The sequence below is a fragment of the Callionymus lyra genome, chromosome 5 (assembly GCF_982586985.1).
Source record: "Callionymus lyra chromosome 5, fCalLyr1.hap1.1, whole genome shotgun sequence".
NCBI lineage: Eukaryota > Metazoa > Chordata > Actinopteri > Syngnathiformes > Callionymidae > Callionymus > Callionymus lyra.
The window spans coordinates 30,919,117-30,945,689 of record NC_141822.1 but is presented as its reverse complement, the minus strand read 5'-3'; the positions used below and the strand labels follow the sequence as shown (position 1 = coordinate 30,945,689).

Genomic DNA, 26,573 nt, shown 5'->3' with positions numbered 1-26,573 from the left:
CAGAGTGGGCGTGGTTGCTTGAGACTTCTTCTCAGCCAAAACAGCAATTCTAATGTAAATATCTTTATTAAATGAGAGTTTTGTGCAAAAAGAAACAGGTCCTAGAACAATTTAAGAGACACTTAAATCAGCACATTAGGTGTCCTTTAACTAAATATTAATATTATTTAAAATTCATAAAATGAATAAAAAATGTGTTGTATTTTCCTTTTATTATTGATAAATAATTGAATCATTTATAATTGTAAGACTCACAAAGCTTAGTTGAACTCATCAAAAAATGACTAAGGCAGGTTGGAAGGCAATCAATGACTTTCAAGTTTGCTTATTCATGTTAACATTTATTTGCGTTTTTGAATATACAATTTTACCCTGCGGGAATTCCTCAGGTCTGCTACTCATCTCCACGGGGGTCCCTCTAATGGACCCTTTAGTCAACACATCTAAAAAATGCTATAGGAACAAAAAGAAGCAACTTGGTTTAAAAACCTAGGTTTCCTCTTACATTTAAAAAAAATGAATTCCTTATTTAGTTGTCTATTATATGTCCAATTTTTCACATGGTGCACTTTGAATTAAAGTTCAAATGAATTAGTGCGAACTGTTAAAACCTCTCGTGGGCCATGTAAAGTGATAAAGTGGGACAGATTTTGGCCTTGCGTTGGAGACGTTAATGATATTTGATCTTGCCCATAAGACTTTGACTTTGCTCTGAGCGAGTCTCTCTTGACAGTCACAACATCTTCTCTGCATTGACGATGAACTGATCGATCCAGTGACGTCATGTTCGATTGTTTGGGTGGATGCTCTCTAAATGTTTTTTCACAAAATGAGCTCAAATTCACACCTATGTCATTCAAGCGAATCATCATTAGTGTGTGTGGAGGAGGTGTGTGTGTGCTCGGGGAGGGGGGGCAGCAGGGGGTCGTGAAGCAGTTTTAAGGTGAATTAGCCTGTTTGCTTAAGTGCAACTAACAAAACCAGTTGGTAAATATTGAAATGTGCGTGGATGCGCCGCTGCTGCGTAATCCACCACATTTCCCTGTAAATACCAGCCCCCCACCCCCCTCACACACACACACCCTGCATGAGAAAAGACCTGCGACCCCTCCTCGCCGTGCCTTGTTTTGGCAGAAGACCTGGAACTCTCACGCATTCACATTTATTTAGGAGGTGAAACGCACCTTGCCAGTTCTGCAGGTTCCAGCGTCTGTTTCTGGATTTGTATTTATTTCTCGGACCTCGAGTCAATGACGGGAGGAAAACACCCCGGTATTCTCTGACCCAGGTCCTGCTCGGAGGCTATATGGACACGTAACCATGGCGACGGCACTGTGATTGGCTCCGTTGGCACTGGAATAAACACGCGCGCCGGCCAATCTGCGCCCAGGACGCGCGTCCCAGCCGCCGATCATCAGACCCAGTGATGTGAAAGTGGAACCAGAGTTGAGCCCGGAGGAAATGAGCGGAGCCAAAACAAAGCACGAGCTCTGGAGTCAGATATTCCACCTGAATTGAAGTGATTTTTTGGGAGCGAGATGTCGCAGCGCATCAGCCGGTGCGGCTGAATCCGCATCTTGGATTACATGACCGGGACCTCTTAGGATTGTCACTTTTTTCCCAGGTTTGGATCCTCCAGTTCTCACCGAACTGTTGGACACTCAAAAAGCCAAGACGGTGTTCCGAGTGGAGCCGAGTCCGAGCAGCGCTGTCGGAGTGCGAAGGTCGGCCTTGGTCGTCCTGCAGGCCGGAGTCATGATGGTCCACTGTGCCGGATGCGAGCGGCCCATCTTGGACCGGTTCCTCCTCAACGTGTTGGACCGAGCCTGGCACGCCAAGTGCGTTCAGTGTTGTGAGTGTAACTGCAACCTGACAGAGAAGTGCTTCTCCCGGGACGGAAAGCTCTATTGCAAACTGGACTTTTTCAGGTAAACCGGAGTGAAGGATTTAGTCCAGAGTGGTCAGGGATCATCGCGAACACACACATTCCAACACACTCTCCCTGTCTACACAGGAAAATAGTACAATACATGTGTAAACAAAATAATCTAATTATATGTAAAATAACGTGAAAACAGACCAATATTTTCTTAACTGTATTATCGTACAGATTTATGTTTTAGTAAAATCAGGACCTATATTATTTTATTTAAAATATTGTAAATAACTTCTTCCCAGTGAGTAAAAATAACATTAAGAGCGAGGTACAAATTATATTTTAGTTTTACTCATAATATACACGTTAATATACAAATAACATAACGCTTCCAAATAGAATATATAAATGTATTCTTAATTCCAACTGGGTACGTCAAGGAATTCAGTTTATTCGTGATTTCAAATCAGTTTATAAATAACAAACAAAAAAACAAAAGAATGATAAAACGAAAATACCATATAATCTTGTTCAATTTATACTAGTTTTCAAATTAATATGATTTAAATACAAATATAATATCACAACTGATTTTGACGTTGACAGATATCAAAGCAGCAACCTTTGTGTTATCAGTTGCTTACCTTAGCGTGAAAAAGTAAAATATGGAAAAGTCCAACAATATCGCTTATAATTTGGTATCGTTTATTCTTGTTACAACTGCTCGATTGGCTCATTATTGCTAACATAGTTGACGTGTAGCGTATAACTTGTTTTCCTACTGAAAACCTAATAAAATGCGATTTATATTTTTATTTGATTTTTAAAATAGCGACAGAATATTTGGTCGTAAGAGCAACTATATACGTTAAATAAGTATATTTGGTTTATTTTTAACCTACAAACAATGAGTACATGTGTAAAGATTAAACGCTAAAATACAAAACGAAAAAAATAGCATTGCCAGGTGTATTTTAGGTGGACAAAGTAAAATATGTTTTCTCATTTACCAGGGTGGCTTCCTTTGCCCCTATTCAGAGATCAGTACAGCAGCGGTTCTGATATACGATTTAAATGAGCCAAATATTTACTAATCAAATTAATGAACAAAGAAAAATCGACAAGGCTTCACAAATAATTAAGAATTTTATCGACAAAACGAGAGGAGGGGAGGGTATCGACTTCCCCCGTTCCCCTGCGCACTCAGAAATGCTAGCACCGGCCCTGCTTCGGTTGAAAATCTATATGGTGAAAGAGCAAACAAATATGATGCTAAATAGTGAATCATCAATCAGTTTATGTAAACAACACAATGCTTAAGTTGTTTTAATATTACTTAAAATGAGAAATGAAATATATGCTGGAACTCTCCTTAAATGAGATTGACATTTAATTAGTCGTTTTTTATGTATTACTCCCATCGCATCTATTGTTAAGCAAATAAAACCATTAATAAATAAACGAGTGATTATTTTATTTTAAGCGATAGTTAAATTCATCGATTTTGGTTATTGTTAAAGCATTTTTTTAATTAAATACATTGGATATAAAAAAAACACATTGTTATACACTGCGTTCCAAAATGTAAAAAACATATATAGCGTTATCTATTAGTTATCTGAGTCACGTGACCAGCCCATTAACCCACTCACTTTCTAGGTAATTGGCTGATAAGTGAAGCCCCTTGTTTGCACTTTCTCCTCTCGTGTCGGTGGTTTTCCACCCCCCCCCCCCCCCTCCTCCTCAACTCCTAAAATAAAACGACACCGGGAGCCTTTTATTTTTGGATGTTTTGGCCTCTGACGTCACGCTCGCTTGTAAATGAGGAACCATTAAGTCCGAGAGAAACAGTAATCACACTAATGTGGCCATTTGTTGTGTAAGTTAGTTGTAGTATTTGACTGGAGGGGAGGGAGGCGGTGGGGGTCCGTGTCCCCTCTCCCTCCCCGGCCCGTCCATTCATACATGTGAAAGGGAACGATATTTTTTTGCAAATGAACACGTTAAAACAAAAGAATCCCTTTCGCGAAACAACAGTAAACATTTAAATGACTAACTTAATATATTCCAGATTATCATATTCCTGAGTCAGGCGTGTGGATTAAGGCAGATTTCCAGGCTAAAATGCTGCTCACTCGGTTTAATCCCGTCATAATATCCGCGTCCACAATGCGCTGATTGCCACTAATGTGCTTCTGCGTGGGTTTATCGTCACGGCGGCTCTATCAAATATTCACATTCATAACCAAACACTTTCTCATTTTTGCTTTATTTGTACTGGATTAGCTCTTTGTTTACGGGATTATTTACACAATAAGCGACTGATTGTGTGAGATTAAGGCACAAAACGATTTTCACCGCGTGTTTGTTGACATATCTAACGAATATAGATTTATAAATAAAGAAATTAAACTGAAGTATATTCACTTCGAATGGTAATAGTCTTATTTGTGTATTATTTTACCTAACATGCCTCGGCGCTCACGGCCTGCTCTGGAAGATATTTAGTTCTCCAAAGACGTCTTTCATTATCATTGCTTTTTTTGTAATAACACGACATTAATGATCGCAACGTTAACCAAACAATAATTGTATTCATTGGATTGACTACAGTCGAAATCAGTCGCTATTAAAATGTAAAACCGGCCAAAACGCAATGATTTTTTTTTTTTAGTTAATATTGTTTTTTGTGTGTTTGGAGTTGCCCCTGGAAACAATTTATCTTCCTATACGTTATTAATATCGATAAAAGATGAATTTAAGTCGGAAAGTTGCGAGCGTCAGAGCGTGTCATGTGACATTCATCATTCTGTCAGTTCTAGTATGACAACAATTATCAGATCAATTCATGGTATCAAAACAAAACGTGTCAAACATAGAATGTACTCAATGCAAATATGAGCGTTAATGTTTTATATTCTTTAAGTGTGTCTGATTACTTGTGTGGCTTTTATTTTTAAATACAACAATAATGTTATTATTATTATTCGGTTACTTTTCATCTCAGCTGAATATATAAACTCAAACACGATCCAGATAGTGTTTATTAAAATATGGCTTTTATTTTGGTAGATGACGATTATAACATCTTGAATTCGTATTTTAAATCACAATGTCACTCGTATTTTTTAAAAAAATACAACAAAAAAAACCGAGAACACGTCGGCGCTCTGGGTCATTATTTTAGTATTCACAACTATACACCTTTCATTATTATTTATTAGAAAATTAGAAACTCAAATAATAAACTTACTCATGAGAAAAAAAGATGAGTATCTATTTCACATGCTCAAATAGTCATGTTGAAGGTACATTCATATTCTTGTTCAGTTTGTAGTATAGTAGTATGTGCATACTATATAATAGTTGTTTTGCTTATGTTATAATTTCCTCAAAAACATTTCGGTTCTTTTATATTTTATTTTTTAGCAAATAAACAGAGCTGAAAGGAGATCATAACATTTGACTCTTATTTTGAAGGCGGCGGACATATGAAATGCATCTACTTGAATGACAATTGTCGCATTTGTGTTTTTAAGTTTGGAAAAAGATAACCAAAATATTTAACCAATTTCATTTGTCTTGAAGTAATTTATCTGTCACAGGAATTTATTAAGCGACAACGACGATTAACCTACAACCTTTATTTTGAAACTTCACCACACATAGACCGATGTATTAAATTATTTATTTTGAAATCATTGTGATATTCGTGGTGATAATAAGAACTGTTAGGATTTGATGCAATGCCTCATAAACAATATAAATATACGTACACATATATGATTCGTTGGTTCGTTATCTGAGCTGCAGACATGTAGTTAGGATGTTTCATCTTTACGCAAACATCCTTATACAATACCATGATCCGGCGTTTAACCTTATTTTGAAAGACTCGCACTGCAGATAGATTGTAAAATATTATTTGAATAAAATAATTAAATATTTCACCCGACTCGTATCTACATGGTTGTTGTTAATATGAGACACATTTTATTGTCATGCAATACCACTAACAAAATGTGCTTTTGAAAAATGAAATTAACATTAAGCGAACGTGTTTTATTTTTGTTTTTAAATATTTACGGATACATGCTCAAGTTAATTGGATACTTTTGTGAAATTGAACCGTGTCCTTGAAATGTAATTTAGGGTCAGATCACGTGGTGACCTTATTTTTTTGGTCTGTGTGTTTCCTTCCAGACGGTTCGGTACCAAGTGCGCGGGCTGTCAGCAGGGGATCTCCCCGAACGACCTGGTTCGCAAAGCCCGCAACAAGGTGTTTCACCTGAACTGCTTCACCTGTATGGTGTGCAACAAGCAGCTGTCCACCGGCGAGGAGCTCTACGTCATCGACGAGAACAAGTTCGTGTGCAAAGAAGATTACCTCACTTCCGGCGCCATCAAAGAAGCAACGTTGAACTCAGGTATGCAGCATTAACCCTACACCCTGGCATTAACGCCACCTGTCAACATGTGTTGTGTTTTATACATTTTGTTAATCGAATATTTAAGACAGTTCAGCTCATAAAATGGCGCCTAGAATTAGCTTGCGGCTCCTATATCATTAATCTTATGTCAATATTCTAACACATCCAATCAGCATGAGCTCAGAACTTCATATAAATATTTATATATGTATAATACGAAAACAACGAAACATAAAAATGATATTGAAACCTATTTTATTCTCTTATGTTATATATTGTGCTACGAGCAGTGAACTAGCTAGCATCCACCAAACTCATGTTTCAAAATGTCCTCCTCGAGATAAGTGCTGCATTATTTGAACCAACAAAAAAAGCTTCCACTGTTCATTATATTTATGATGGTAAAAATACATTTAAAAAATATATATTTATGGATTTTGGGCAGGACTCGGTACAGTGTGCCCCCTTGAGGTCCTTCTCAGAAATCCATCAGTTATTTCTTAACATTTATTGATAAAGTTATTTCCTCTAAATCTATTACAATTGAACATGGAACCAATATGTTACATTCTGAGCCTAAAAACAATAACCTGTTTATAATGTTCATATATATTTTCTTGATATTATTTCTGTCATAACTAGTCAACATGTTCTATTGCTTCAGATATTGCTAATTATATTTCAAACACTTTAATTATTGCATTAAGTTCAAAACCTTTTCTTAAAAATATTAAGCAATTATTAACATTTTTATAATTGAAAACTGCATTCATCTTTTTACAAGATCAAATTTTCTTTAAATTATGTTTTGTGTAATCGAAACCTTTTTGATTGAAATATTTCTCAATTAATCTTTTACATTTTTTATAAAATAAATTAAATAATATTAATATTTCTGGTTAATATGGTGTTAGATGAAGAAAATGTTATTGAGTGGTTTAAGGCAACACTTAGGTTCATGACCTTTTTCCATATCCCTCCTTCCCCCTGCAGTGTCGTCGTGTACAGATAGGAGTTTATCGCCAGATCTGCAGGACCCGATACCGGACGACATTAAAGAGACGGACAATTCCACGTCTTCAGATAAGGAAACGAACAATATTGAGAACGAGGAGCAGAACTCGGGGACGAAGCGACGGGGGCCACGGACCACCATCAAAGCCAAGCAGCTGGAAACGTTAAAGGCCGCGTTTGTGGCCACGCCCAAGCCCACCAGACACATCCGGGAACAGCTCGCTCAGGAAACCGGGCTGAACATGCGTGTGATCCAGGTGAGGATTCTTCTATAATGACTCATTTAGATATAAAAAATAATGTATTGTGAAGTGAATTAAATTGTTTTTTTTACTGGAGCTACCGGATGTACAGTTGGTCTTTCACCTTGGTGTGTCCTTTTATAATTATTTTTAGCCATTTAAAATTTAGTTCCCAAATTACTTTTTAACATTACCCTCTATTTTCTTATCAATTTAATATTGTTAAAATGTATTTTAATTCCTAATGAAATAATTCCACAACTAAAAACAATATAAAATAGTAATACTCATTTCAAACCAAAAAAAACCCCTGCTCATATTAATTTCCTGAAATAAATACCATGTAGTTATTTAAAAAAAAAAATGGTTTATATTTAACAGTAACACTCTTTAATGTTAAAAATGTAGTAAATGTGTGTGAATTTGGGTGTGTTTGGATGGTACATGTCTTAAATGTGTTTAGTATCTGTTGTGTCTTTTACGCTCAAATACTATACAAACAAATATGTCTCCTGCAAACTGGATGTTTGTGTGTGTGTGTGTGTGTGTGTGTGTGTGTGTGTGTGAGAGAGAGTGTGTGTGTGTGTGAGGCTACGCTGTCACGGCGGTGCACACGCTCGTGGTGCACGCGGTGTGCCGACAGTGTCTGGATGATTAGCACCATCTCTGCCAACTGTGATGTGGCTTTTTGTGCTCTGGCTGTGATTATCGCTGATTTCACAGATTTACATACCACCCTCCCCTTTTCCCACCTCCCTGCTCTTACTCACTTACAGCCCGCTCCCCCCGATTATTACAGCAGACCTCTCCTCGTCTGCCGGCGGCGGCTGTGTGTTTGCATCCACGAGCTCAATTATGCGTCTGTCAGTCAATATCTTGTGCAATTCTATCCCTCCTCCATCCTGTACACTTGCACTGTCTGTATCAGTGCATTTCCCAGGTGCCTCTCTCAATATTTTCCTACGTTCTCCATCTCCTGCGTTTTTTTTCATTTGTTGCCTAATTACTTCAGGGGATTTCTCCATCTATATGGATCTCCTTCATTTCCCATGACTGCCTCTGCTACACCTGGCACCTGCTTCTTTATTTTCACTACTGTACTCCATGTATGCCACAGTTTTTATCTTGTAAACAAACGACAAAAGAAGTGTAACTATTCACTAAGTTTATTGAACAAATACAAAATCTATTTCATGATATCAAATTTAAGACTATTAAAGCAGTATTTATTTGACTGTCTCTTTCATCTATTTGCGGATGCATTCATGCAATAGCTAATGTAGACATAGTGTATCTTGGACAAACCTCACAGACGCCTACATTTTGCTTTGAGAGGAAAAAACTGCATCACTAAACGAGAACCGATGAAAGGAAAAATGTTTTATATTTAACTGCAAAACAACATTCATGAATACATTTCAAAGAATATTTAATATTTCTTATTTGGTTTAATTATCTTGGGACTGCAAAGTTTGAAAATGTTCAGATTTTCTCGTTTATTTGTTGACTGAAATGATTGATGAATGACACTTGTGTTTTACAATCTTCTGGTTTAACAATCAAATATCAATGGGCTGATGGGCCATAACTGCATCTTTTCATCTCCTATATCCTCCCTGTTTCTCCCCCCCATAGCGTTCTTATTATGCGTCTACCATAAATATATGACATAACATCTACTTAGTGCATATACTGTATTGCTGTCAAATATTTCAACGGTCTTTCCTGCATCTCACACTTCATCACTTGTATCTATTAAATCCGTACAGCCTTTAATATTTTGCTTTCACAACATAATTACCTTCATTTTGAAAAGCTATAAATGTATGTATCTCTTATAAAAGTCCCTCTTACATCAACCACTATCTCTTTAAAACATTAATTTCTTCTTCCTATTTAAGATTTACAGTATCTCAAAATGCTTTGTTTCTACTTATTTCCCTAATCTTATTCACTTGTACACCTTCTGCATCTACTCTGTGTGTTACAATGCCAGATCTTCCTTGCTTTAAAACCGTCCCAGCGTCTTTGCATACCTACTGTCAGCATGTCCACAGTCTGGCCCATGGGCTATTAGCGACCCATGATCATATTTCATGTGTCCCTGACCAGCGTGTATTACCCCTACCTCCTGAGACTCTGTGCCCTCGTTCTAGTATATTAGATTTATGCCTTTCAGCACCATGATACATTTTTATAAACCGACCTTTGAACCTGATTTAGGAGACTATCGACACTATATTATTGAAATCTCAACACTTCACCTAGACCCCTACAGCAGTTTGTCAATGAAAAGTTGAAACATAAATAATAGTCACATGACATCAAAATTTGACACACAATAAACATAATATAATAATATAAAAAAAAAAAATCCAAAAAGCCAACTGTTGACATTAATATGCCAAATCCCCGGAGGAATAAAAAACACCAGACAAATGCTAATTTCTAAAGAGCTGAAAAATCCTAAAATTGCAGCATATATTAAATGCACATTAATTACAAGGTTGTGTTTGTGGTATCCCTTCTGTTGTCTCTGTGTCAAGGTGAACGACCTCCCTGGCTTCCATTAATACATAAGCAGTGGTGGAGGTTGTTCATCTTGACCCAGAGACAGCACAATAGATACCACAAACACATTTGTTTTTGTGGCCTTTGGGTCATCTTGACCATGAAATAACAAAATGGTTAAGAATTAATTTAGGCCCTAATTGCTATTTTGAGAGAAATATACCCTGTGTCTTTTTTAAACTTAAAACTTCAGTTATTTTTCATGGTTAAATACCTTTTCATTCATTCATTCAATGATAATAAATAATACTTTTACAATTATATCATAACTATGATGAAATATAAATAATGAAATATCCCAGATTAGCTTCTTTTTTATAATGGCAGGTCATTGTTTCTCATCATATAAGGATACCTTCCGCACATTCCTTCCTACTGTCTTTTGGTTTTGAAGCGCTTGATATAAAGTGTCCCCTGAATTTGCTACTGGCCAACATATTCATAGCTATGCGTCTCACTTCAGCTATTCATAATTTGCTTCTGTTTATCTTTCTCAGTAGGTTGTTTGTTTGATATTATTTCAATGAGAGATTTATTTTAAAATGTTTGTTCAAATGTTTATTGTACCATATTCCCTCCTACGTCACTGTAGTGAGTGTGTCTGAGCCAAATGGAGTCAGGGTTTCGTCATCTATTATGTCTAGTTCAGGGCGCGTTAAATACCGGAGCTTCTCTACGCGGGGAGCCCTGCAAGCCGCGCTGCTCCTCCAGGATGTAATCCCTAAACAACACACTCTGGAGGGGAGCCACAGCATTTCCATAAAAATGTGGCCTACAGTTAGACGATTGTTCTCCAGAAGCAGGTGCCTGAGCACGTGGAGCGCTGCCTTAAGTGCTTTTTAGGTGTTTTTTTGTTGCCTCCATTTTTCTTGTGTGTTTTTGGTAATCTGGTGCACAGTGGGATTCTGCCTCTGGTGTGAGCATACATCATTATGCAGCAGCAAAGCAGAGGCAGCACAAGATGTGTGATGTGCTCAGACACATTCCTCCATATGGAGCCTTGTTATGTTTGGATAGTTTCTTCAAATGTCTTTGTTGCTCTTCAAAAGAGTCTTACTTAATGTTTTTCATGCTATTCTTTCCGCCAGAACAATTGGGTTACTGCTCATTCAATTAAGAAGGAATACAAAAGTACTGTATATTTACGTTTGTTACATTGATATTCCTCTAAAACAAAACAAAAACATTATTAAGTCATCTACTTTTGTCTTTGTTTGACACGTCCTCCCTCTTCTCCTCTGAGAGAACACCGATGTGTTCCAAGTCCATAGTAATACATAATCTCTTAAGAGTGCCCTGTTAAAAAACTATAAAAAAAAAAAAATAGGAAGTTCAATTTGAAAAAAAATGTATGAACTTTAAATAATCAGGCATTGATGTCTTATCCCTGTCTATCATTTTATTTTTGTGGCATCACCAGATCACTTTGTTTGTCTTTGCACACAGCTAGTTGTGGCAGGCTGTTGTGATGTCTCTGTTATTTGGTTTATAGATTAAAATACAAAAAAATGGAGCTCAACCCCAACAATTGGCAGACTAGGAATGTAATGTTGGATCTCGAAAATACTATCACATCCGACCATGATTGATCATCGTTAAATATAAGAAGTCAGAAAGAAACTGGCAATAAAAAGGAAATTCCTGTAGATTCAGATGACAAAGGAATCAATTCTGTGTTGCAAAGCTTAGACCTAAAAATCCTAGATGTCAAAGTCTATCAAACCCCAAGGGGGGGAGCATGCACACGGGACCATGAACAATGGCATTAGCACAGACATGTGATAAATGAGAGTGGAGTTGCTTAACTATTAACATTCTTAAAGATGGCATAGAGATGATCTTCTAAACGGTCTAACCAAGCTGCATTTTGAATTTCCCAAGTCCAATCCCTCTGTTCAGAATGTTCCCTGACACCTCCTCACAAAAGCTGCGCAGCGTTGATGTAAAGAGGGGCGGGATAGATAATAGTTGAGTTGATTGACATAATACCATCAAATCAGACCATAGAACAGTATGTTTCACAGGTTACACATGATTTTGTGTTTTATAAAAATAAAATATAAACGGGTATTGTGGATGATGATCTTTATACTGCTTCTTTTCATCCTCAGACACAAGCAGGTGTGTGTCTGTTATATGCTGTAAAATTGATGTTGATTCATGGAGTAGTTAGGACTTATTTCTGTAGCGGACCCTGAACTACTATGATTTCATATTAACTGAACATTTGAATGCTTGAGTTGATTTTGATTTTCTTGTTTTTACATTTCTGACATTGATCAGGTTTGATCATAAAAGGAAAATATGATTTAAACTTATACAGCTGCAACCGTTGCCGTGCATTTTGTAAGGAGTGATAGGCTGATTTTAACGATGTAATGCAAGAGATTTGAAAGAGTTTTTTTCTAATTGCAACTTTACAATATTCAGATAAATAACTGAAGGGTAAGAACAGACATTCAAGCTTCTTAAATAGCTTCAATACTCCATGTGATAATTGTCATTTGTACTCGTTTGTCTATCACCACACACCATTTATCTCAGAGGAGATGGAGGTTTTAACACAAACTCTGTCGTAATAAGCGTGAAATTAAGAGGCAGATTAAAGAAACACAAGTTTAAATTTTAATCAATCCTTGTTTATTTGTATTCATTTGTTTAAAATTCCTTGTAGAATAATGAGGCTACAACAATTAAGTTGTGGAGTAGTAAATGACGCTGCATCTCCTCTGCAGGTTTGGTTCCAGAATAGAAGATCCAAAGAGCGGCGGATGAAGCAGCTTAGCGCTTTGGGAGCGCGGCGACACGCCTTCTTCAGGGGCCCGAGGAGGATGAGACCACTTGGGGGACGACTCGAAGATCCTGACATCTTGGGCCCAGGCGCTTATGGCTATTATGGAGGTAAGGCTCAGTCACATCTACTTGAGTCGTGAATCAAAATGTCCTAGAACAAGTCAACTTTAAGACGTGAGACGGTCATAATGTATTTCATTCTAACATATTCTTGTATTTGTGTATTTAGCCTTCAACATGGTTTCATCCAAAGTTTTCCTCTCACTTGAGAATCTTTGGCTGCCAAACCATCGCTGACAGATGTAATAAACACATTATTTCTGTCTGAGGATGCACGGCGACAGCTCAGCAGCACAAAGCTTGTTCAAGTGTCACACTCCATCACTCTGCGGAGTGGATGCCCGTCAGTCGAAAACAAATACATTCATTCCAATCAGTCACTCTGTAAATAAAGGCTGCTGTGGAAACACTGAGAGACATACTTCAGTTTGAATATCGTAGACATGTTTAATTTTCCTTATTTGTCTTTCATTTGCTCTCTTGAGCACATCGGTGTGTGCAAGATTCCCCAGATGTTCAACATCTTTGTGCATATATTTCTTCATTCACCAGCACCAGTCTCACTTCATGGATATTATGTTAGTTTTGATCTAAAGCAGGTGCTGAATTCAATTAGGTTTGAGAATCGTGACAACTACTTACATTAGACCAATTTGCAATGATGTGGCAAAAACGAGTGATCCGCGATTGTGTTGATGCTGCCATTTATGACACTGTGAGACAATCCAACAAAGTGGATGAAGAAGAGAATGTAGGCACGATTGCACAGGTGGAGACGTCTACCAGAATGGCAGCAAGGATGCAAGGGAATATTTACTATTGAATCATGACATTTGTGGTCGCTTCCATGTATAATTTAGAGCAATGTTGGATAGTTATGTAACAAAAGGTCCAGATTACATAGGACTGTTTTTGGTGCCAAAATGAACAAGAGAAAAAGGCTTCAAAAAGCAAGCAAGCACCATGTGGCTGCAACGCTGTGGAGAGTTCTACTACATATTTCATGATTCTTGAAAATGTAGCCCATCATTACAGATATTTTTGATTATTTATAAAGGGCTTCTTTATTGTGGGGTTAATAGTAAGACATGAGATCGACAAAAAGATTGAATTCAAAAAGTGACCATGTCCTCACATTATGAGGAAAGATTGAACGTCACTCAGGTTTTTTTTTTAATCCTGTATAATTTTTCATTTGATTGCTGTGTTTTTATGAGTGCATGTGAAATGATCCATGGCTGGGGTATAGACGGTATCGATGCCTTCCTCATATTAATATTTTTTCTGAAGATTGCTATGCTCCCCTCTTCTACTGATCCTCGTGGCTCTGTTCATCTCTTGTATTCTGGAGAGATCCGAGTGTTCACAATAATTCAGATCTGTCAAGGTTGGAACACAGTGGGCAGAGGCGCTGAAGGAAAAAAAAGCCCTCCACATCCCTCGCTCTCATCTCTTTCTTCGCATGTCGCTTTCACACCCTTTTGTGTGGCAGCTGCCGGGCCGACCGCCTTTATCCCGCCGCCTGCCTCCTCATGTTCTGGAGGGATGATGGGTGCTACACTGCATCTGCATGTGTGAGTGTAATTATCGTTTGGAGAGCCGGCACCCCCCACTTTTCCTCACCATCACCCTCTACCCGTTTTCACACAACACCCTTGTTGTTTATAGTCAAGGTTGAGCAGGCTAGCAGGGTCTTGTTTGTGAGCGGTAATCATTAGCTTGTTTTTCAGCGCCTATTGTTCTCTTTGCCAAGGAGACTTTTGGGCGTGTCAAGAAACTCAAACACTAGTTAGTAAGTTCATGTTGGGGAGCCAAAATATTATGAATGTTCTTTTATTCTGCTGATTTCGAAGACAAAACGACTTTCCTTTTGGGAGGTTACAGGAGTGCTTGGTATTTTCTCCAAATGGTAGACTTGGACAATTTTAATTCAGTGGCTTGATTTTAATACTAAAGCTTTATATAAACAAAAGGCAAAATTATGTTTAAGTCCAGACACTATTGTAGGTCTGTGCTGTTGGTGGTGTCAGACTGCAGACCCTCTAATATTGAACCAGTGCTGACAAGTGTGGTGTGTCTCCTGTGTCTACTGTAGGCTCTGATTCTGCACACAGCTTGTGATGCTGTGCATAAGTTGCTCCTAAGCTTTGGAACGATCTTCCTCTCCCTCTGCGCTTGATGGATCTACTGACTCCTTCTAGAAGCATCAGAGGAGCTTTTTATTTGTGCAGGCTTTTTATTTATTTTCTGGGACTCCTGTGTTTGTCTTATGTTGTCTTGGCCTTTTAGAGTTTTTTACATGTGTAGGTATTTTTAAACAGGTATTACTTTTGGTTGTTCAAGCGCTTCATGACCCTGGTCTAGAAAGGCGCTTTACAAACAACTATTAGTTGCTTACTAGCTTTTGTTTTAATTTAAAGTGTGAATGAAGTACATTTTGAAACCAAATTGTGCGATGACTTTTAGTTATATTTCTGGTCTTTTCATGTTGGAACAATCACCAGGCACATTTTTTCAAAGTTGATTGGTTTTTGAGGAGTATGCCGTCCTGAATGTCCGCTTGTTCTTAGAACAAGCAAAAAAAACAGCATTTTATTACTAAGGATTAAGGAGGATTGCAATTAAAAGAAAATATATTACAGAATGAATTGATTATATGTCGTTACCTGTACTTTAATTGCAGGGAAAGTGGGGGCCTGCATGCACCGAGTATAGTTCAAGTTCTCTTCCTGAGGACAATTATATGACAATGATTTAACCACATCAATCCCAAGATCACGTCTCTAAACACCAGTTTTCTTCAAATGATCCAGAAAGGGTCAGAGTTGTTCCAACTAGGCAAGATTGCAAAGTTTGGTTCCAACAAAATCCTGAACCAACTCTGACTTTGCTGGTTCAATCTTAGGCCCCGCTATGTTTATCAAGGGAAAGCTATTTGGTGATGTAGATCCTTAGCGCCCACCAGCTTTTCACACATTTATAAATAAACATTATTTTTATAAATTGTGTTGCAACAACGGTGCAGTGGTATGTCAGCCAGATGTTTGAGCTGTGACACTGCAACATATTGTGTTTGAGGTGCAACTATGAAGAACATTTAATTGACTGTTAAACCTCAAGGACTTCTCTAAACACGTCCAAGCTTTAAGTGCTTCATCTTCTGTTCCAGTGTTGGCAACATAAACAAGATTCTTCTCATCACCTCGAGGCGACCTTTTGATGATTATGAGCATTGTGTTTTAAACATCACTTTTCAGACATACCCATGTGACCTTGAACCCCCTGAGCTGTGTAGCAGCCCTAAAAGAACATTCACATTGGCAATTGAGGAGTTCCAGTCTCAGAGTCAGGTTTCAGTCCATAAGATTTATTAGGATCTCCAAAGATCCAGATTTGGATGCACATTTGAAGGTGCTTTAGAATGTTAAAGTTCTGTGGATTATTAAGGTGCTAAATGCTAATCTGGTGACTTCTTAGCTGCACGATTGAAGCAAGAGTGTGGCTCAAGGTTCATTTGTCTGTTTATTTATATGTCAACCTAGTCTCATTACAGCAAATTAACAAAACAAGTTATTCTTGTAGGCCCACCTTAAATAGGTACTGAATTATAGCCATCATAACAGAAAAATCACATAACTATATTTACTGTACTATAAGGCGCAACTCAAATCCTTTACTTTTTTCAAAAATGGACATTCCACACTGTTAGTCTATATTCATTCTGTAAATGCTGACTTAGTTTGTATGTGGCACACACTATGTAAAAATGATTGCTTTGTCAACTACAATGCAGCCGCACCATTAGTCACTGTAGTATAACTTTGCGATTCTCTTGACTACTGAGCCTCACGCTGGCACTCGAAGAAACAGTATATTCGTTATATAATGTACATTTTAAACAATGTACAGTACAATCAACACTTATGTATGAAAAGGTAAATTGTGTCTTTTAACAATCCTTTATAAAACCCTGTAACTTGTCACTGTCAAAGTCTCAAAACTTACTTGAAACCACTGTCTCCTGTCACACATCACATGACCAAAACACACACGTCTCATTGGTCAACGGCAAGCCGTATTTCTCTAAAGTGTTATGGTTTGATAATCTGTTAACCCCCTAAACGTGGAGACGTTGACACCACTAATATATACGTCTGTAAAAAGCTAAACTCCAATAAATCAGAAGAACACAGTGGTAAGGGCCATTCTGGAAGATGACTTATCTGGTTGTAGACGTGTGTCATTAGCATTGAAATATGAAGTTGATTTTTAGTGCTTATGCAACTTTAAATAAATAATCAATCACCTTCTTGTTATTCTCCATTGGACTATACTGTGGAAGATGAGAGTAGACAGGAAGTAGCAGGAGCGTTATGGTGAGGAGAACATCAGATGCGATGGAGGGACGAGGAAATCTCGTTCTGGAACTCGTCATCCAAATCCTCAGATTCCAGATGGGAATGCAGAAGCACGCTTGGTGGCTCGCTGAACGATGGAGGAAGATTAATGTAGTGAGGTGGAAGGGGTGTGGACTTGTTTTTGCTCTTGCACGAGCCACTGATCTAATACAAGACTCAGAAGAATTCTCTAGTTTAGGATCAGTCAGTGATCATATTTACAGCAGTTCATTGAATAAAGCGAAATATTTTATGTTTCTGTTCTTTATACCAAATGATGATCAAATTGAAAATGTGATCTGTTTAATTAGGCCATAAATGTAGACTTGTTTATAGATTACTACACTTAGAGATTCACTATATATTTGTTGACTAAATGCGCAAATACTGAGAAATCTTCATTCTTATATTTTCTATACAAAATTTAGCTGAAAAAAGGATTTCATGATTAATCTTCTTTACATGTATTCTTTAATATTCTAATTGATTTGAAGGTTTTGTGTCCTTACGTATTTAAATGTTATAAACATATGTGTCCACAATAAATGTTCCTTTTTATTACATTAATCAAACCAAGATTATATGTTTAATAAATATCAATTAGAAAGCGTCTGTTGTGTCTCCTCACAGAGTACCAGGGCGACTACTACGGACCCGGCAGCAACTACGACTTCTTCCCTCACGGTCCTCCCTCCTCTCAGGCACAGTCGCCGGCCGACTCCCCCTACATGCTGGGCTCTGGACCCGGAGCCATGGAAGGGTCGGGTCACCTACCGTCAGATGACCAAAGGTTCACGGACATGATATCTCACGCAGAGACCCCGAGTCCAGAACCAGGCTTACCAGGGTCCCTGCAGTCCGTCCCGGGGGAGGCGTACGGAGGCGGGCCGAGTCCTCCTTTCTCACTGGCCAGTAACTCCAGCTACAGTGCTCCCATGTCACACCAGGGACAGGAGATGGGAGAGACCGCCGCCTGGTGAAGGACGGTCCAACTGTTAACAGACTAATGAAGGCAGCATCCACACTACCCTGTTTTTATGGAGAAGCGTTTTAGCTTTGTTTCAGAAAGATTATGTGTCTTTAGCACAACACAGACGTCACATGACCCCTTGTAGCCTTGTTCATGTCGTGTCCACAGCTAACTTGAACCATGTGTTTCCAGTCTCGGCTTCTTGGCAGCTCAGTATTCAATAGAAATAAAACTGTATTTCTATTTGTAGATTTACAATTTGGTCTTGTGGTCAATGAATCAGGTTTAAGACTCTCTGTGAGTGACACCATGCCCACATTTCTACCTTCTTCAAGACACATGTAAACAGATTGGAGTGGGGTCTTCTGACAAATGGCATCAGAATGTTTCGTACCTTCTGATGCCATTTGTCACACAGCGGTCAAATGTCCAGACCTGGTGATCAGTCGGTTGGTGTACTTGATATCGTGACGATGGTTTGTCGAACTTTAAATTATTACATTTGAGTTTGGCCAGAAATTGAATCAGCAGATCTACTTTTGTCTTTTGTGTTTACGGAGATTTGCATGTGGAAACGATCTCTGGAGACTTCTGACTCCGTCCTTGACAGCCGCGACCCCGAGGCCACGCTAACCTCCGAATCTTGCGTTATTGTTCGAGCGCCGACGTTCACTGCTGGTCACGGGGGCGGTTTTGAATATGAAATGTACTTGTACGTATAATCTTTGTTTAATAGGCTAAGACTCTCGTCTGCATTAAAAACGTCGTAGTGTGGACATAAGTGGGCTGAGGCCAGAAATCATTTCTATTAAGGACTTTTTTTTTCTCAATTGATGGATCAACGAGCGAAACATTCATTTGGTAGTTACTGAAAAACATCTGTGCTTGGAACGACTTCAGCGGCCACACTCATGATTCCTTCGACGTCAAGTATGCAGACACGAGACAAAAGAAAAAGCCAAAGGGGACATTCTGAGTTATGTCTAATTTGCAGATTTTCATCGCGGCACTATTCGTTTCCTTTCAGCTGATTGGCGTCCGTCTTCACCGGGAAAGACAAAAGAACCAGTTTTAATATATAAACATGCGACCGGACGCTTATACCATCATTCAGAACACACACAATTATTCAGGCACTTGTACTCATTCATGCACACACACCCAGCCAGCCGGGCGGCCCTGATAGTTCTGCTCCGCACGCGGCTTCACCTGACCTTCCCTTTGTCGCCGTCCCTTTTAAAAAACATGTTTTAATGGAAATGATTTTCAAAAGAACATTGAGCCCATAATGGAGAATCTCCTTCAGCAGCTGAGGTCTCCTTCCCTGTAAAGGGAGGAAACAAAAGAGGGGGCAGACAACATCTGTGACATTACCTCTCTGCCCCTGCGGAGGCGACCGCCGCCATCTCCTGGCCGCGCTCGCCAGACGACAACCTACACCAAATCTGTTCCTCTCCTCCAGAAGCATGCTGCATTCACATGGGAACATTTCTTTATTGAAGGATATTAGTTTTGTTTGTGGCAACAGCTGGAAAATAAAAGAGGAAACGGAAAAGATCCCGCCCATATTTAGTGAAAAGATTAGATGAGAATTGGGAGCAACTGAAGGAAAAACGATAAAAATAATTTTGTGTCAACAAAACACTAATACAATTAGAATTATGATTATTTTGTCTAAAATGTGATTAATATTATGAAGAGAATCTTAACAACTTGACACTGATTTAAACAGAAAACGTATCGTCAAACCATTTTATTCTTCATCTTGTTAAATTTTCCCAGCAATGTCTCTTCACTCAGTCCTCATGATGGCGATTAAAAGGTTCCACATTTAACGAATAACAAACATTCAAATATGCATTCAGTAAAAAATGAAACAAAAGATGTTGAACTTCGGTTTTCAGAAAACATGATTTAATTGGATGGATTTGAAAAAATCACAATAGCAAAAATATAATACTTTTGTATTATTAGAATAATTGGTGAGATACTTTCCTGTAAATCAACAATACAAATCAAACCCATGGCCGGGGGGGCAAATCCGGCCCACCAAGACACTTTGTGGTCCGCGAGAGTTGGTTCAACATTCCATAGATGTAGGTCACTTTCACTGCATGTCGAGATTACGTTAATATTATCACAGTTCAGAATAAATGTAATATTCTTTTATTGAGTTTCCTGGTTTGAAAAAAAGAATTCTCTCTTTCATTTTAGGGTTTATATCTGTGGCTTTCATTCAGCTCAAGAATCAAGTGTAAATTTGACTTCATTGTGTTTGGGTGATCTTACAGGATGAGTATCCACATCATGATTTAAGAGAAATAAACAAGTCACGCTCACTTAAAGTTGGGAGTAAATGTATTTTTTATTGTCTAAAGAGCACTTTGTGAAAGAACATGTTTGAAAGTAGAAGGGAATGGTTATGTTTATTCAGAAAAAACCCACCAAAGTGAATGCAATATGCTGTCTGTGCACAACAAACACCTCGATTCTGCTGCTTTCAGATGATGCTCACCAGATTGTTACCACTCAAACACAAACGCTGTTCTTTCCCATCCTAAAAATTTGTTTTTGGATGATTCATGTGGGACAATGGTTAAGCTCTTGGAAGAATGTTTCACCAGTGACGACATCAACGTGTGCATCAACAAGAAGAAAAAGGAGCGAGGATGTATTATATGGATGTAAATAGCACTGCTAATAAAACCTTCTCTTACAACCTGAAACGTCTCTTCAATTATCTGTGGTTTCTATACCTTTTCACATTTCAAAATTGTTTTTGGCAAGTACTACAAATATAAATATTCAATATTCTTATTTATTACATTATTCTACATGCTTGTGTGGGATCAACAATAAAATATTGTTGAAGAAATACTTCCATTTTAACTTTAACTTAACTTTTTAATTACTAATATCAAATCCACAAACTCCATAATGAAAAAAGCATGTTCCACTTCCATGTCCAACCTAATAAAGAGTGTTTTCAATAGTTGTTTTCTTTCATATATACTTGTCTCTACATCATTCATGTACATATTACCATTCAGGAAATCGTTTTTTTCAGGAAAATAAAGTCGAAAAAAAATCTGAGATTACAAATATACCCTCGGGATTAATTATATTTTAAACCATAATCATATGTCATTTTCTATCTGTAATCTAAAATGCACATTTTATCTTTAATTTGTTTTGCTCTTATTTTTATTTCTTAATGAATAACTGTTTTTGTCATTAACAACTTCCTTTAATATTTGAATGCTTCAGTCAGGTTTTTTAAATTGACAAGACTGTGTTATTCTGCTTGGATGTGCTTTATTTTTCAAAAAATATTGAAGGTCACAGGAAGCATATCCAAAATAATGGAAAATAAACAGACTAAAATTGATTCAGGTGTGGAGTTTGTATTTTACATCCCACTCAGTGATTCATGGGTATGAGCTGCTGATCGATGTTTGATCGATAAATGTTTTAAATTCACTTCATGGATCCCAATCAGTCAAACTACCCAGTTAGAACATGCAGTTCAGACTTTTTATGTGGGTGTTTGATTGGACATTAAAGCTGCAACCCTGGCGCTCCAATCGACTCCCAACGGATTTTCAGGTAAATAGCTCTCATTTTATGGATGTTGTTTTAAAACCCTGTTCATTCATTGAAGCTACATATTTGGTTGTACTATCATCTGCAGCTGTGAGGTCAACGGCACAGCAGGGGGCCAGCGCCAGGCAAGCTGAGACTAGCATGCTAGTATACAGGAATAAGAGTAAGGGGCTTGTAACACACGTCATTATGCACTACATTGAGAACAAATATTTGTGGATCTAAATTACACCTGGAGAAAGCCTAGGGGCTGCAGGTGCCCTTTCACCTTATTCTTGTGGCCCTCAGGAGCCTCAAACTTACCTTTTTTCTGACAGCTCACAAGAAATGTCATCTTCTTCTTGTATCTATTTTGCTTTACTTTAAATAAATAAATAAAGTATTTGCTTCTATATTTATTTAGTTAAGGTTCTCTATTCAAGATTTTAAGAAGATTAACCGTGTCCCTCAAAAAAAACAGGGAAGAAGTGATTTAATGAATAATTACAATCAGGTTTTTTTTAATGCATTTTCTTAATGTATACGATACAGTTCGGCTCAAGGTCGCGCAGCGGTGAGCGCTGCTGACTCAAAGCAGCCTCCAGGCCGAGACAACCTGCAGCCTTTCTGTGTGGAGGTTCTTCTAGCGCTGGTGTCGGTCCAATCCGGTTTTCTTCCCGCCATCCAAAGATCGCTATTCATCTGTTCCTTGTTACTTTATCTCCTGAGAATGTTATATTTTCCTGACTCATTACCATCTTTTAGGATTTAATCATGTTGTTAAAATAAATATAGATGAGGTGAAAATGATATGTGGGGGTTAAAAAACGGCTTGGCAGAGGTCTGCGCTCTCTGAGTGTTTTCCAGTTGTTCGTATAGCTCGTGTGATTGTATCATTTCTGCCTTTCAACCTTGCCTTAAGAAGAGTATTGAGTTGAGTTGTCATTTAAATGTGGGACAGTTTAAAGAAACATTATACAAATTCTACCTTCAAACATCTCAGATATTGATGTAAAAGTACCACACAGGCCGTACTAGTCGCGCCACAGACCCGAGTATTCCCTCCCTCATCAGACCGGTGCCTCTGGGCGATCACGTCTCCGTGACCCCCACCTCTGCATCCCGTTATCCCCCCCTCTTTATCCCCTCCTCTGTCGCTCAACCCCCCCTCCTCAGTCCACCAGGTGGGCCCACGGTGGCTCAGGTCTGTGCTAATTTTCCTCCTGACTGGTTTTAATGTAAAGGGTAATGTGACAGACAGAGTGTGTGTGTGTTCTCTCTCACACACACACCAACCATCATGCTGGGCAGGATGTGACGCTCCACATCAGCCGCTCTATTACAGAGGAGCCTGTGCTTTATTTATTTCCTCGCTGCTACTTCCCTTATTCTCTGGAGTATTTCCTCCATTCTCATTTCCATCACTGAGTCTTCATATGCTTTACACACGTATACACACATACACACACAAACACACACACACGCACACACACATGCATAAACACACCCCCATTTACACTTTTGCATGAACATGCAGCACATTCTTGCACACAAAAATACTTTGTTGTGTACATATTCACAACCTACAAGTACACAAACACTAAATACAGAGATGTACACAAATACAAATAAGGTCATCCTTAGAGACACAAACACTTATATTCACAAAACATTTAAAGACACACACGTAGACATAAAGTTATAAAGTTCTTACATGAATAGTGCACACATTCATACACAAACCTACACTTGAACATGTCCAACAACAAAACACAAGTGTGTAGCTCTTCATACATTGACATGTGCATACACATGTGAAGGTATAAACACACCTGCATACTCTCACATCTACATGAGGACTAGCATGTCAACACAGTACAGACTCACAAGTTCATACAGACGCAAGCATACACACAATTTTAAAAATGATAACACTCCCACAACACAATAAACAAATTGTTGCCGACACATGTACAAACTTGTGTATTGTCCCCAAAAGTCACACACATTTTTGTGGACTTACATGACAGACACAAGACACGTTCTTTAACACACTTACAGGGATCAATGCATTCATACACATATTTACATACTAAGTACACATTTAACTGCACAATCACACACTGGAGTAAGCAAAACAAATATTTGACACACACACTGAAAAATCTATGGTTTTATATATATAAGAATACAGAATCATAACATGGAAAACTCACAACCATTGTATATACAATGCATACACAAACATACATGCAGACACATCTACACACACATAAAGTCATCATACACACAATACTGTATTCACACTCACATGTTCATTTAGATCATAAAAAAATGTCATAAACCGACATCAAGTAAGTCCCACATCCACACACACTGGTAGGAGTAGGTTGCGACGCAGATCACCATCAGACTCTTGTATCAAAGGACACAAACGTAGAAGTACACACTGACCTGAAATTTAACAGTTGGTCTGCACTAACATGTGTACATACATATTCAGACACACACCTACTGTCACACCTCTTTACACAAACGTCATACCTCGACTAGTGATGGTTGAATGAGGTACCATGAAACATTGCCACTAGGTGGCACTCTTGGCTCTTTTTAAATTTGGCTCTGACTGTCTCATTCAAGAATGTTTCAACTGAGAGCGCCACCTACCGATCGATAAAAATGACAACAGTGTATCACGAAAGCTCATCCACACACACATGTAAAGAAACACAAGTAGTTTAACTTTAGAGTCACATAAATACAATATACATATCAACACAAGTAGAGACGCCTCTGCAGGTACTTAACTATTTATAAATGTGTTCATATGTGTTTTTGTACACACACACACACACACACACAAACACACACACACACACACGTTTGTCCTGTGACTTGCTCCTCCATGAAACACCTCCAGTCACCTTCACCTTCCGTTCACCCAGCAGCATCTGGTTATCACTCTCACACACATACAGAAAAAGGTGCACACTTAAGCATTGCACACGCACACACACACTCACTCACGGGCACACGCGGTGCGCGCGCGCGCACGCACACACGACAATCCCATTAACATCAGTACTTTTGTAATGGATGTGTTTGCGGTGCTGCTGTGGGAGAAAGGCGACGTTGGAGAGTAGCTGTTATAAATCACGCGCTCGTTCCCCTCCTCCCATCACACACACACACACACACACACACACACACACCCCCCCACACACACACACATACGCAGGCCCTCTAACCTTCCACTGGCATCCACTACATAGAGCCTCCATTCACTAATTCCACACACACACGTATAGTGTGTGACCGCCTGCGGAGGGGAAATCCTATTACCCTATGAAGGAGGAACACACCATTAATTACACGCACACACTCCTGTTACACAAACAGCACGCACGCCAACTGTAAACACGCACGACTTCCCATCGCAAAAATAAGCTGCATGACGATGTAAAAACCTGATAGATTTCCAGATCAGGCAGACAGGTGACGGTGGAGCTGCTTTATCTGACGACACACACTCTCTCACACACACACTCTCTCACACACACACACGCGCGCACACACACACACACACCGACAGGGGATGAGAGGAGCTACAAGAGAGATTCTTCTGGCAGATCAGGGACTGTCGCCCTCAGATTTATCCGCCGCCTCAACAGCCTTTTCAAGGTTTACGAGAGAGATGGATGCCATAAAGAGATACACGCGCGCCGTAAAGTGAACAGAGGAGGAGGAAGACGCGCGTGGCCGCGCTGTCAGGCGGTCGTGAGTGTTTATGCGCCCAGGTGGACACCTTTAGGACATATTAAGTCATCGCTGTCATGCCAACACCTGCAGGAGGCAGGCGAGTGACGCGGAGTTCATGTGCGCTCCTGTGCTGGGGACCAGGAGGAGTTTTTTGTTGAGTTTTAACCCTTGTGTTATCTCAGGGTCAAGATGACCCGGAGGCTCCGAAACAAATGTTTGTGTTACCCCCTGTGTGGTCTTAAGGGTCTCTAGGTGAAGGTGAACGACCTCCACCACTGCAAATGTATTTCTGGAAGCCAGGGAGGTCGTTCACTTTGGCCCAGAGACAACACAAGGGATATCTCAAAGACATTTGTTTTTGGCCTCGGAGTCACCTTGACCCTGAGGTAACACAAGGGGTTAACCGTGTTATTCATTCGAGTATGTCATCAGTTATCTGGCATTTTTTACCTTAGCAGCCACCATAGTTTTATGGGATCACCTGATGTTTTTCTTTCCAATTTAAAAGTCGGCCTTTATATAAAAATAAATAAACGTGCAGCTTCATTGACACAGTATCTGAACTGGGGCTGAAGGTCTAGTTTGATTGGACTAGTTCAAGGGTCACTTTTATTGTGTAAAGAGCCATTTACAAGCATTCCCGATCAAATTAGATCGCCTCCAAGGTGAAAAATATGTGAACAAAGTTCATAGTCCCAGAAAATATATCACACTAAAACATATAAAAATCAAAACACCACATTAAAGATGAAAATGTATATTCAGCATCAATACAGAAAAGTCTGTTTTGGGGAAGGTTTTACATTTTTAATTGCGAGAAACAAAAAAAGACATTTAACCCTTGTGTTATGTCAGCGTCAAGGTGACCCTGAGGCCGAA

The 26,573-nt window shown here is 38.8% G+C and overlaps 1 protein-coding gene across 1 annotated transcript; it reads left to right on the top strand.

The window, feature by feature from the left end:
* The first annotated feature begins 1,271 nt into the window (after nt 1–1,271).
* On the top strand, nt 1,272–21,068 carry lhx5 (LIM homeobox 5). The gene is made up of 5 exons (XM_087791944.1): nt 1,272–1,928; nt 6,080–6,303; nt 7,300–7,577; nt 12,869–13,034; nt 18,014–21,068. The coding sequence occupies exons 1-5, from the start codon at nt 1,756–1,758 to the stop codon at nt 18,361–18,363; spliced, it is 1,191 nt and encodes a 396-aa protein (XP_087648070.1). The 5' UTR covers nt 1,272–1,755; the 3' UTR covers nt 18,364–21,068.
* Nucleotides 21,069–26,573: the final 5,505 nt, after the last annotated feature.

Coding starts and splice junctions, on each gene's coding strand:
- lhx5 (XM_087791944.1), top strand. CDS start 1,756: ATGATGGTCCACTGTGCCGGATGCGAGCGGCCCATCTTGGACCGGTTC. Junction 7,578..12,868: donor TGAACATGCGTGTGATCCAG/GTGAGGATTCTT, acceptor TCTCCTCTGCAG/GTTTGGTTCCAGAATAGAAG. Junction 13,035..18,013: donor CGCTTATGGCTATTATGGAG/GTAAGGCTCAGT, acceptor GTCTCCTCACAG/AGTACCAGGGCGACTACTAC.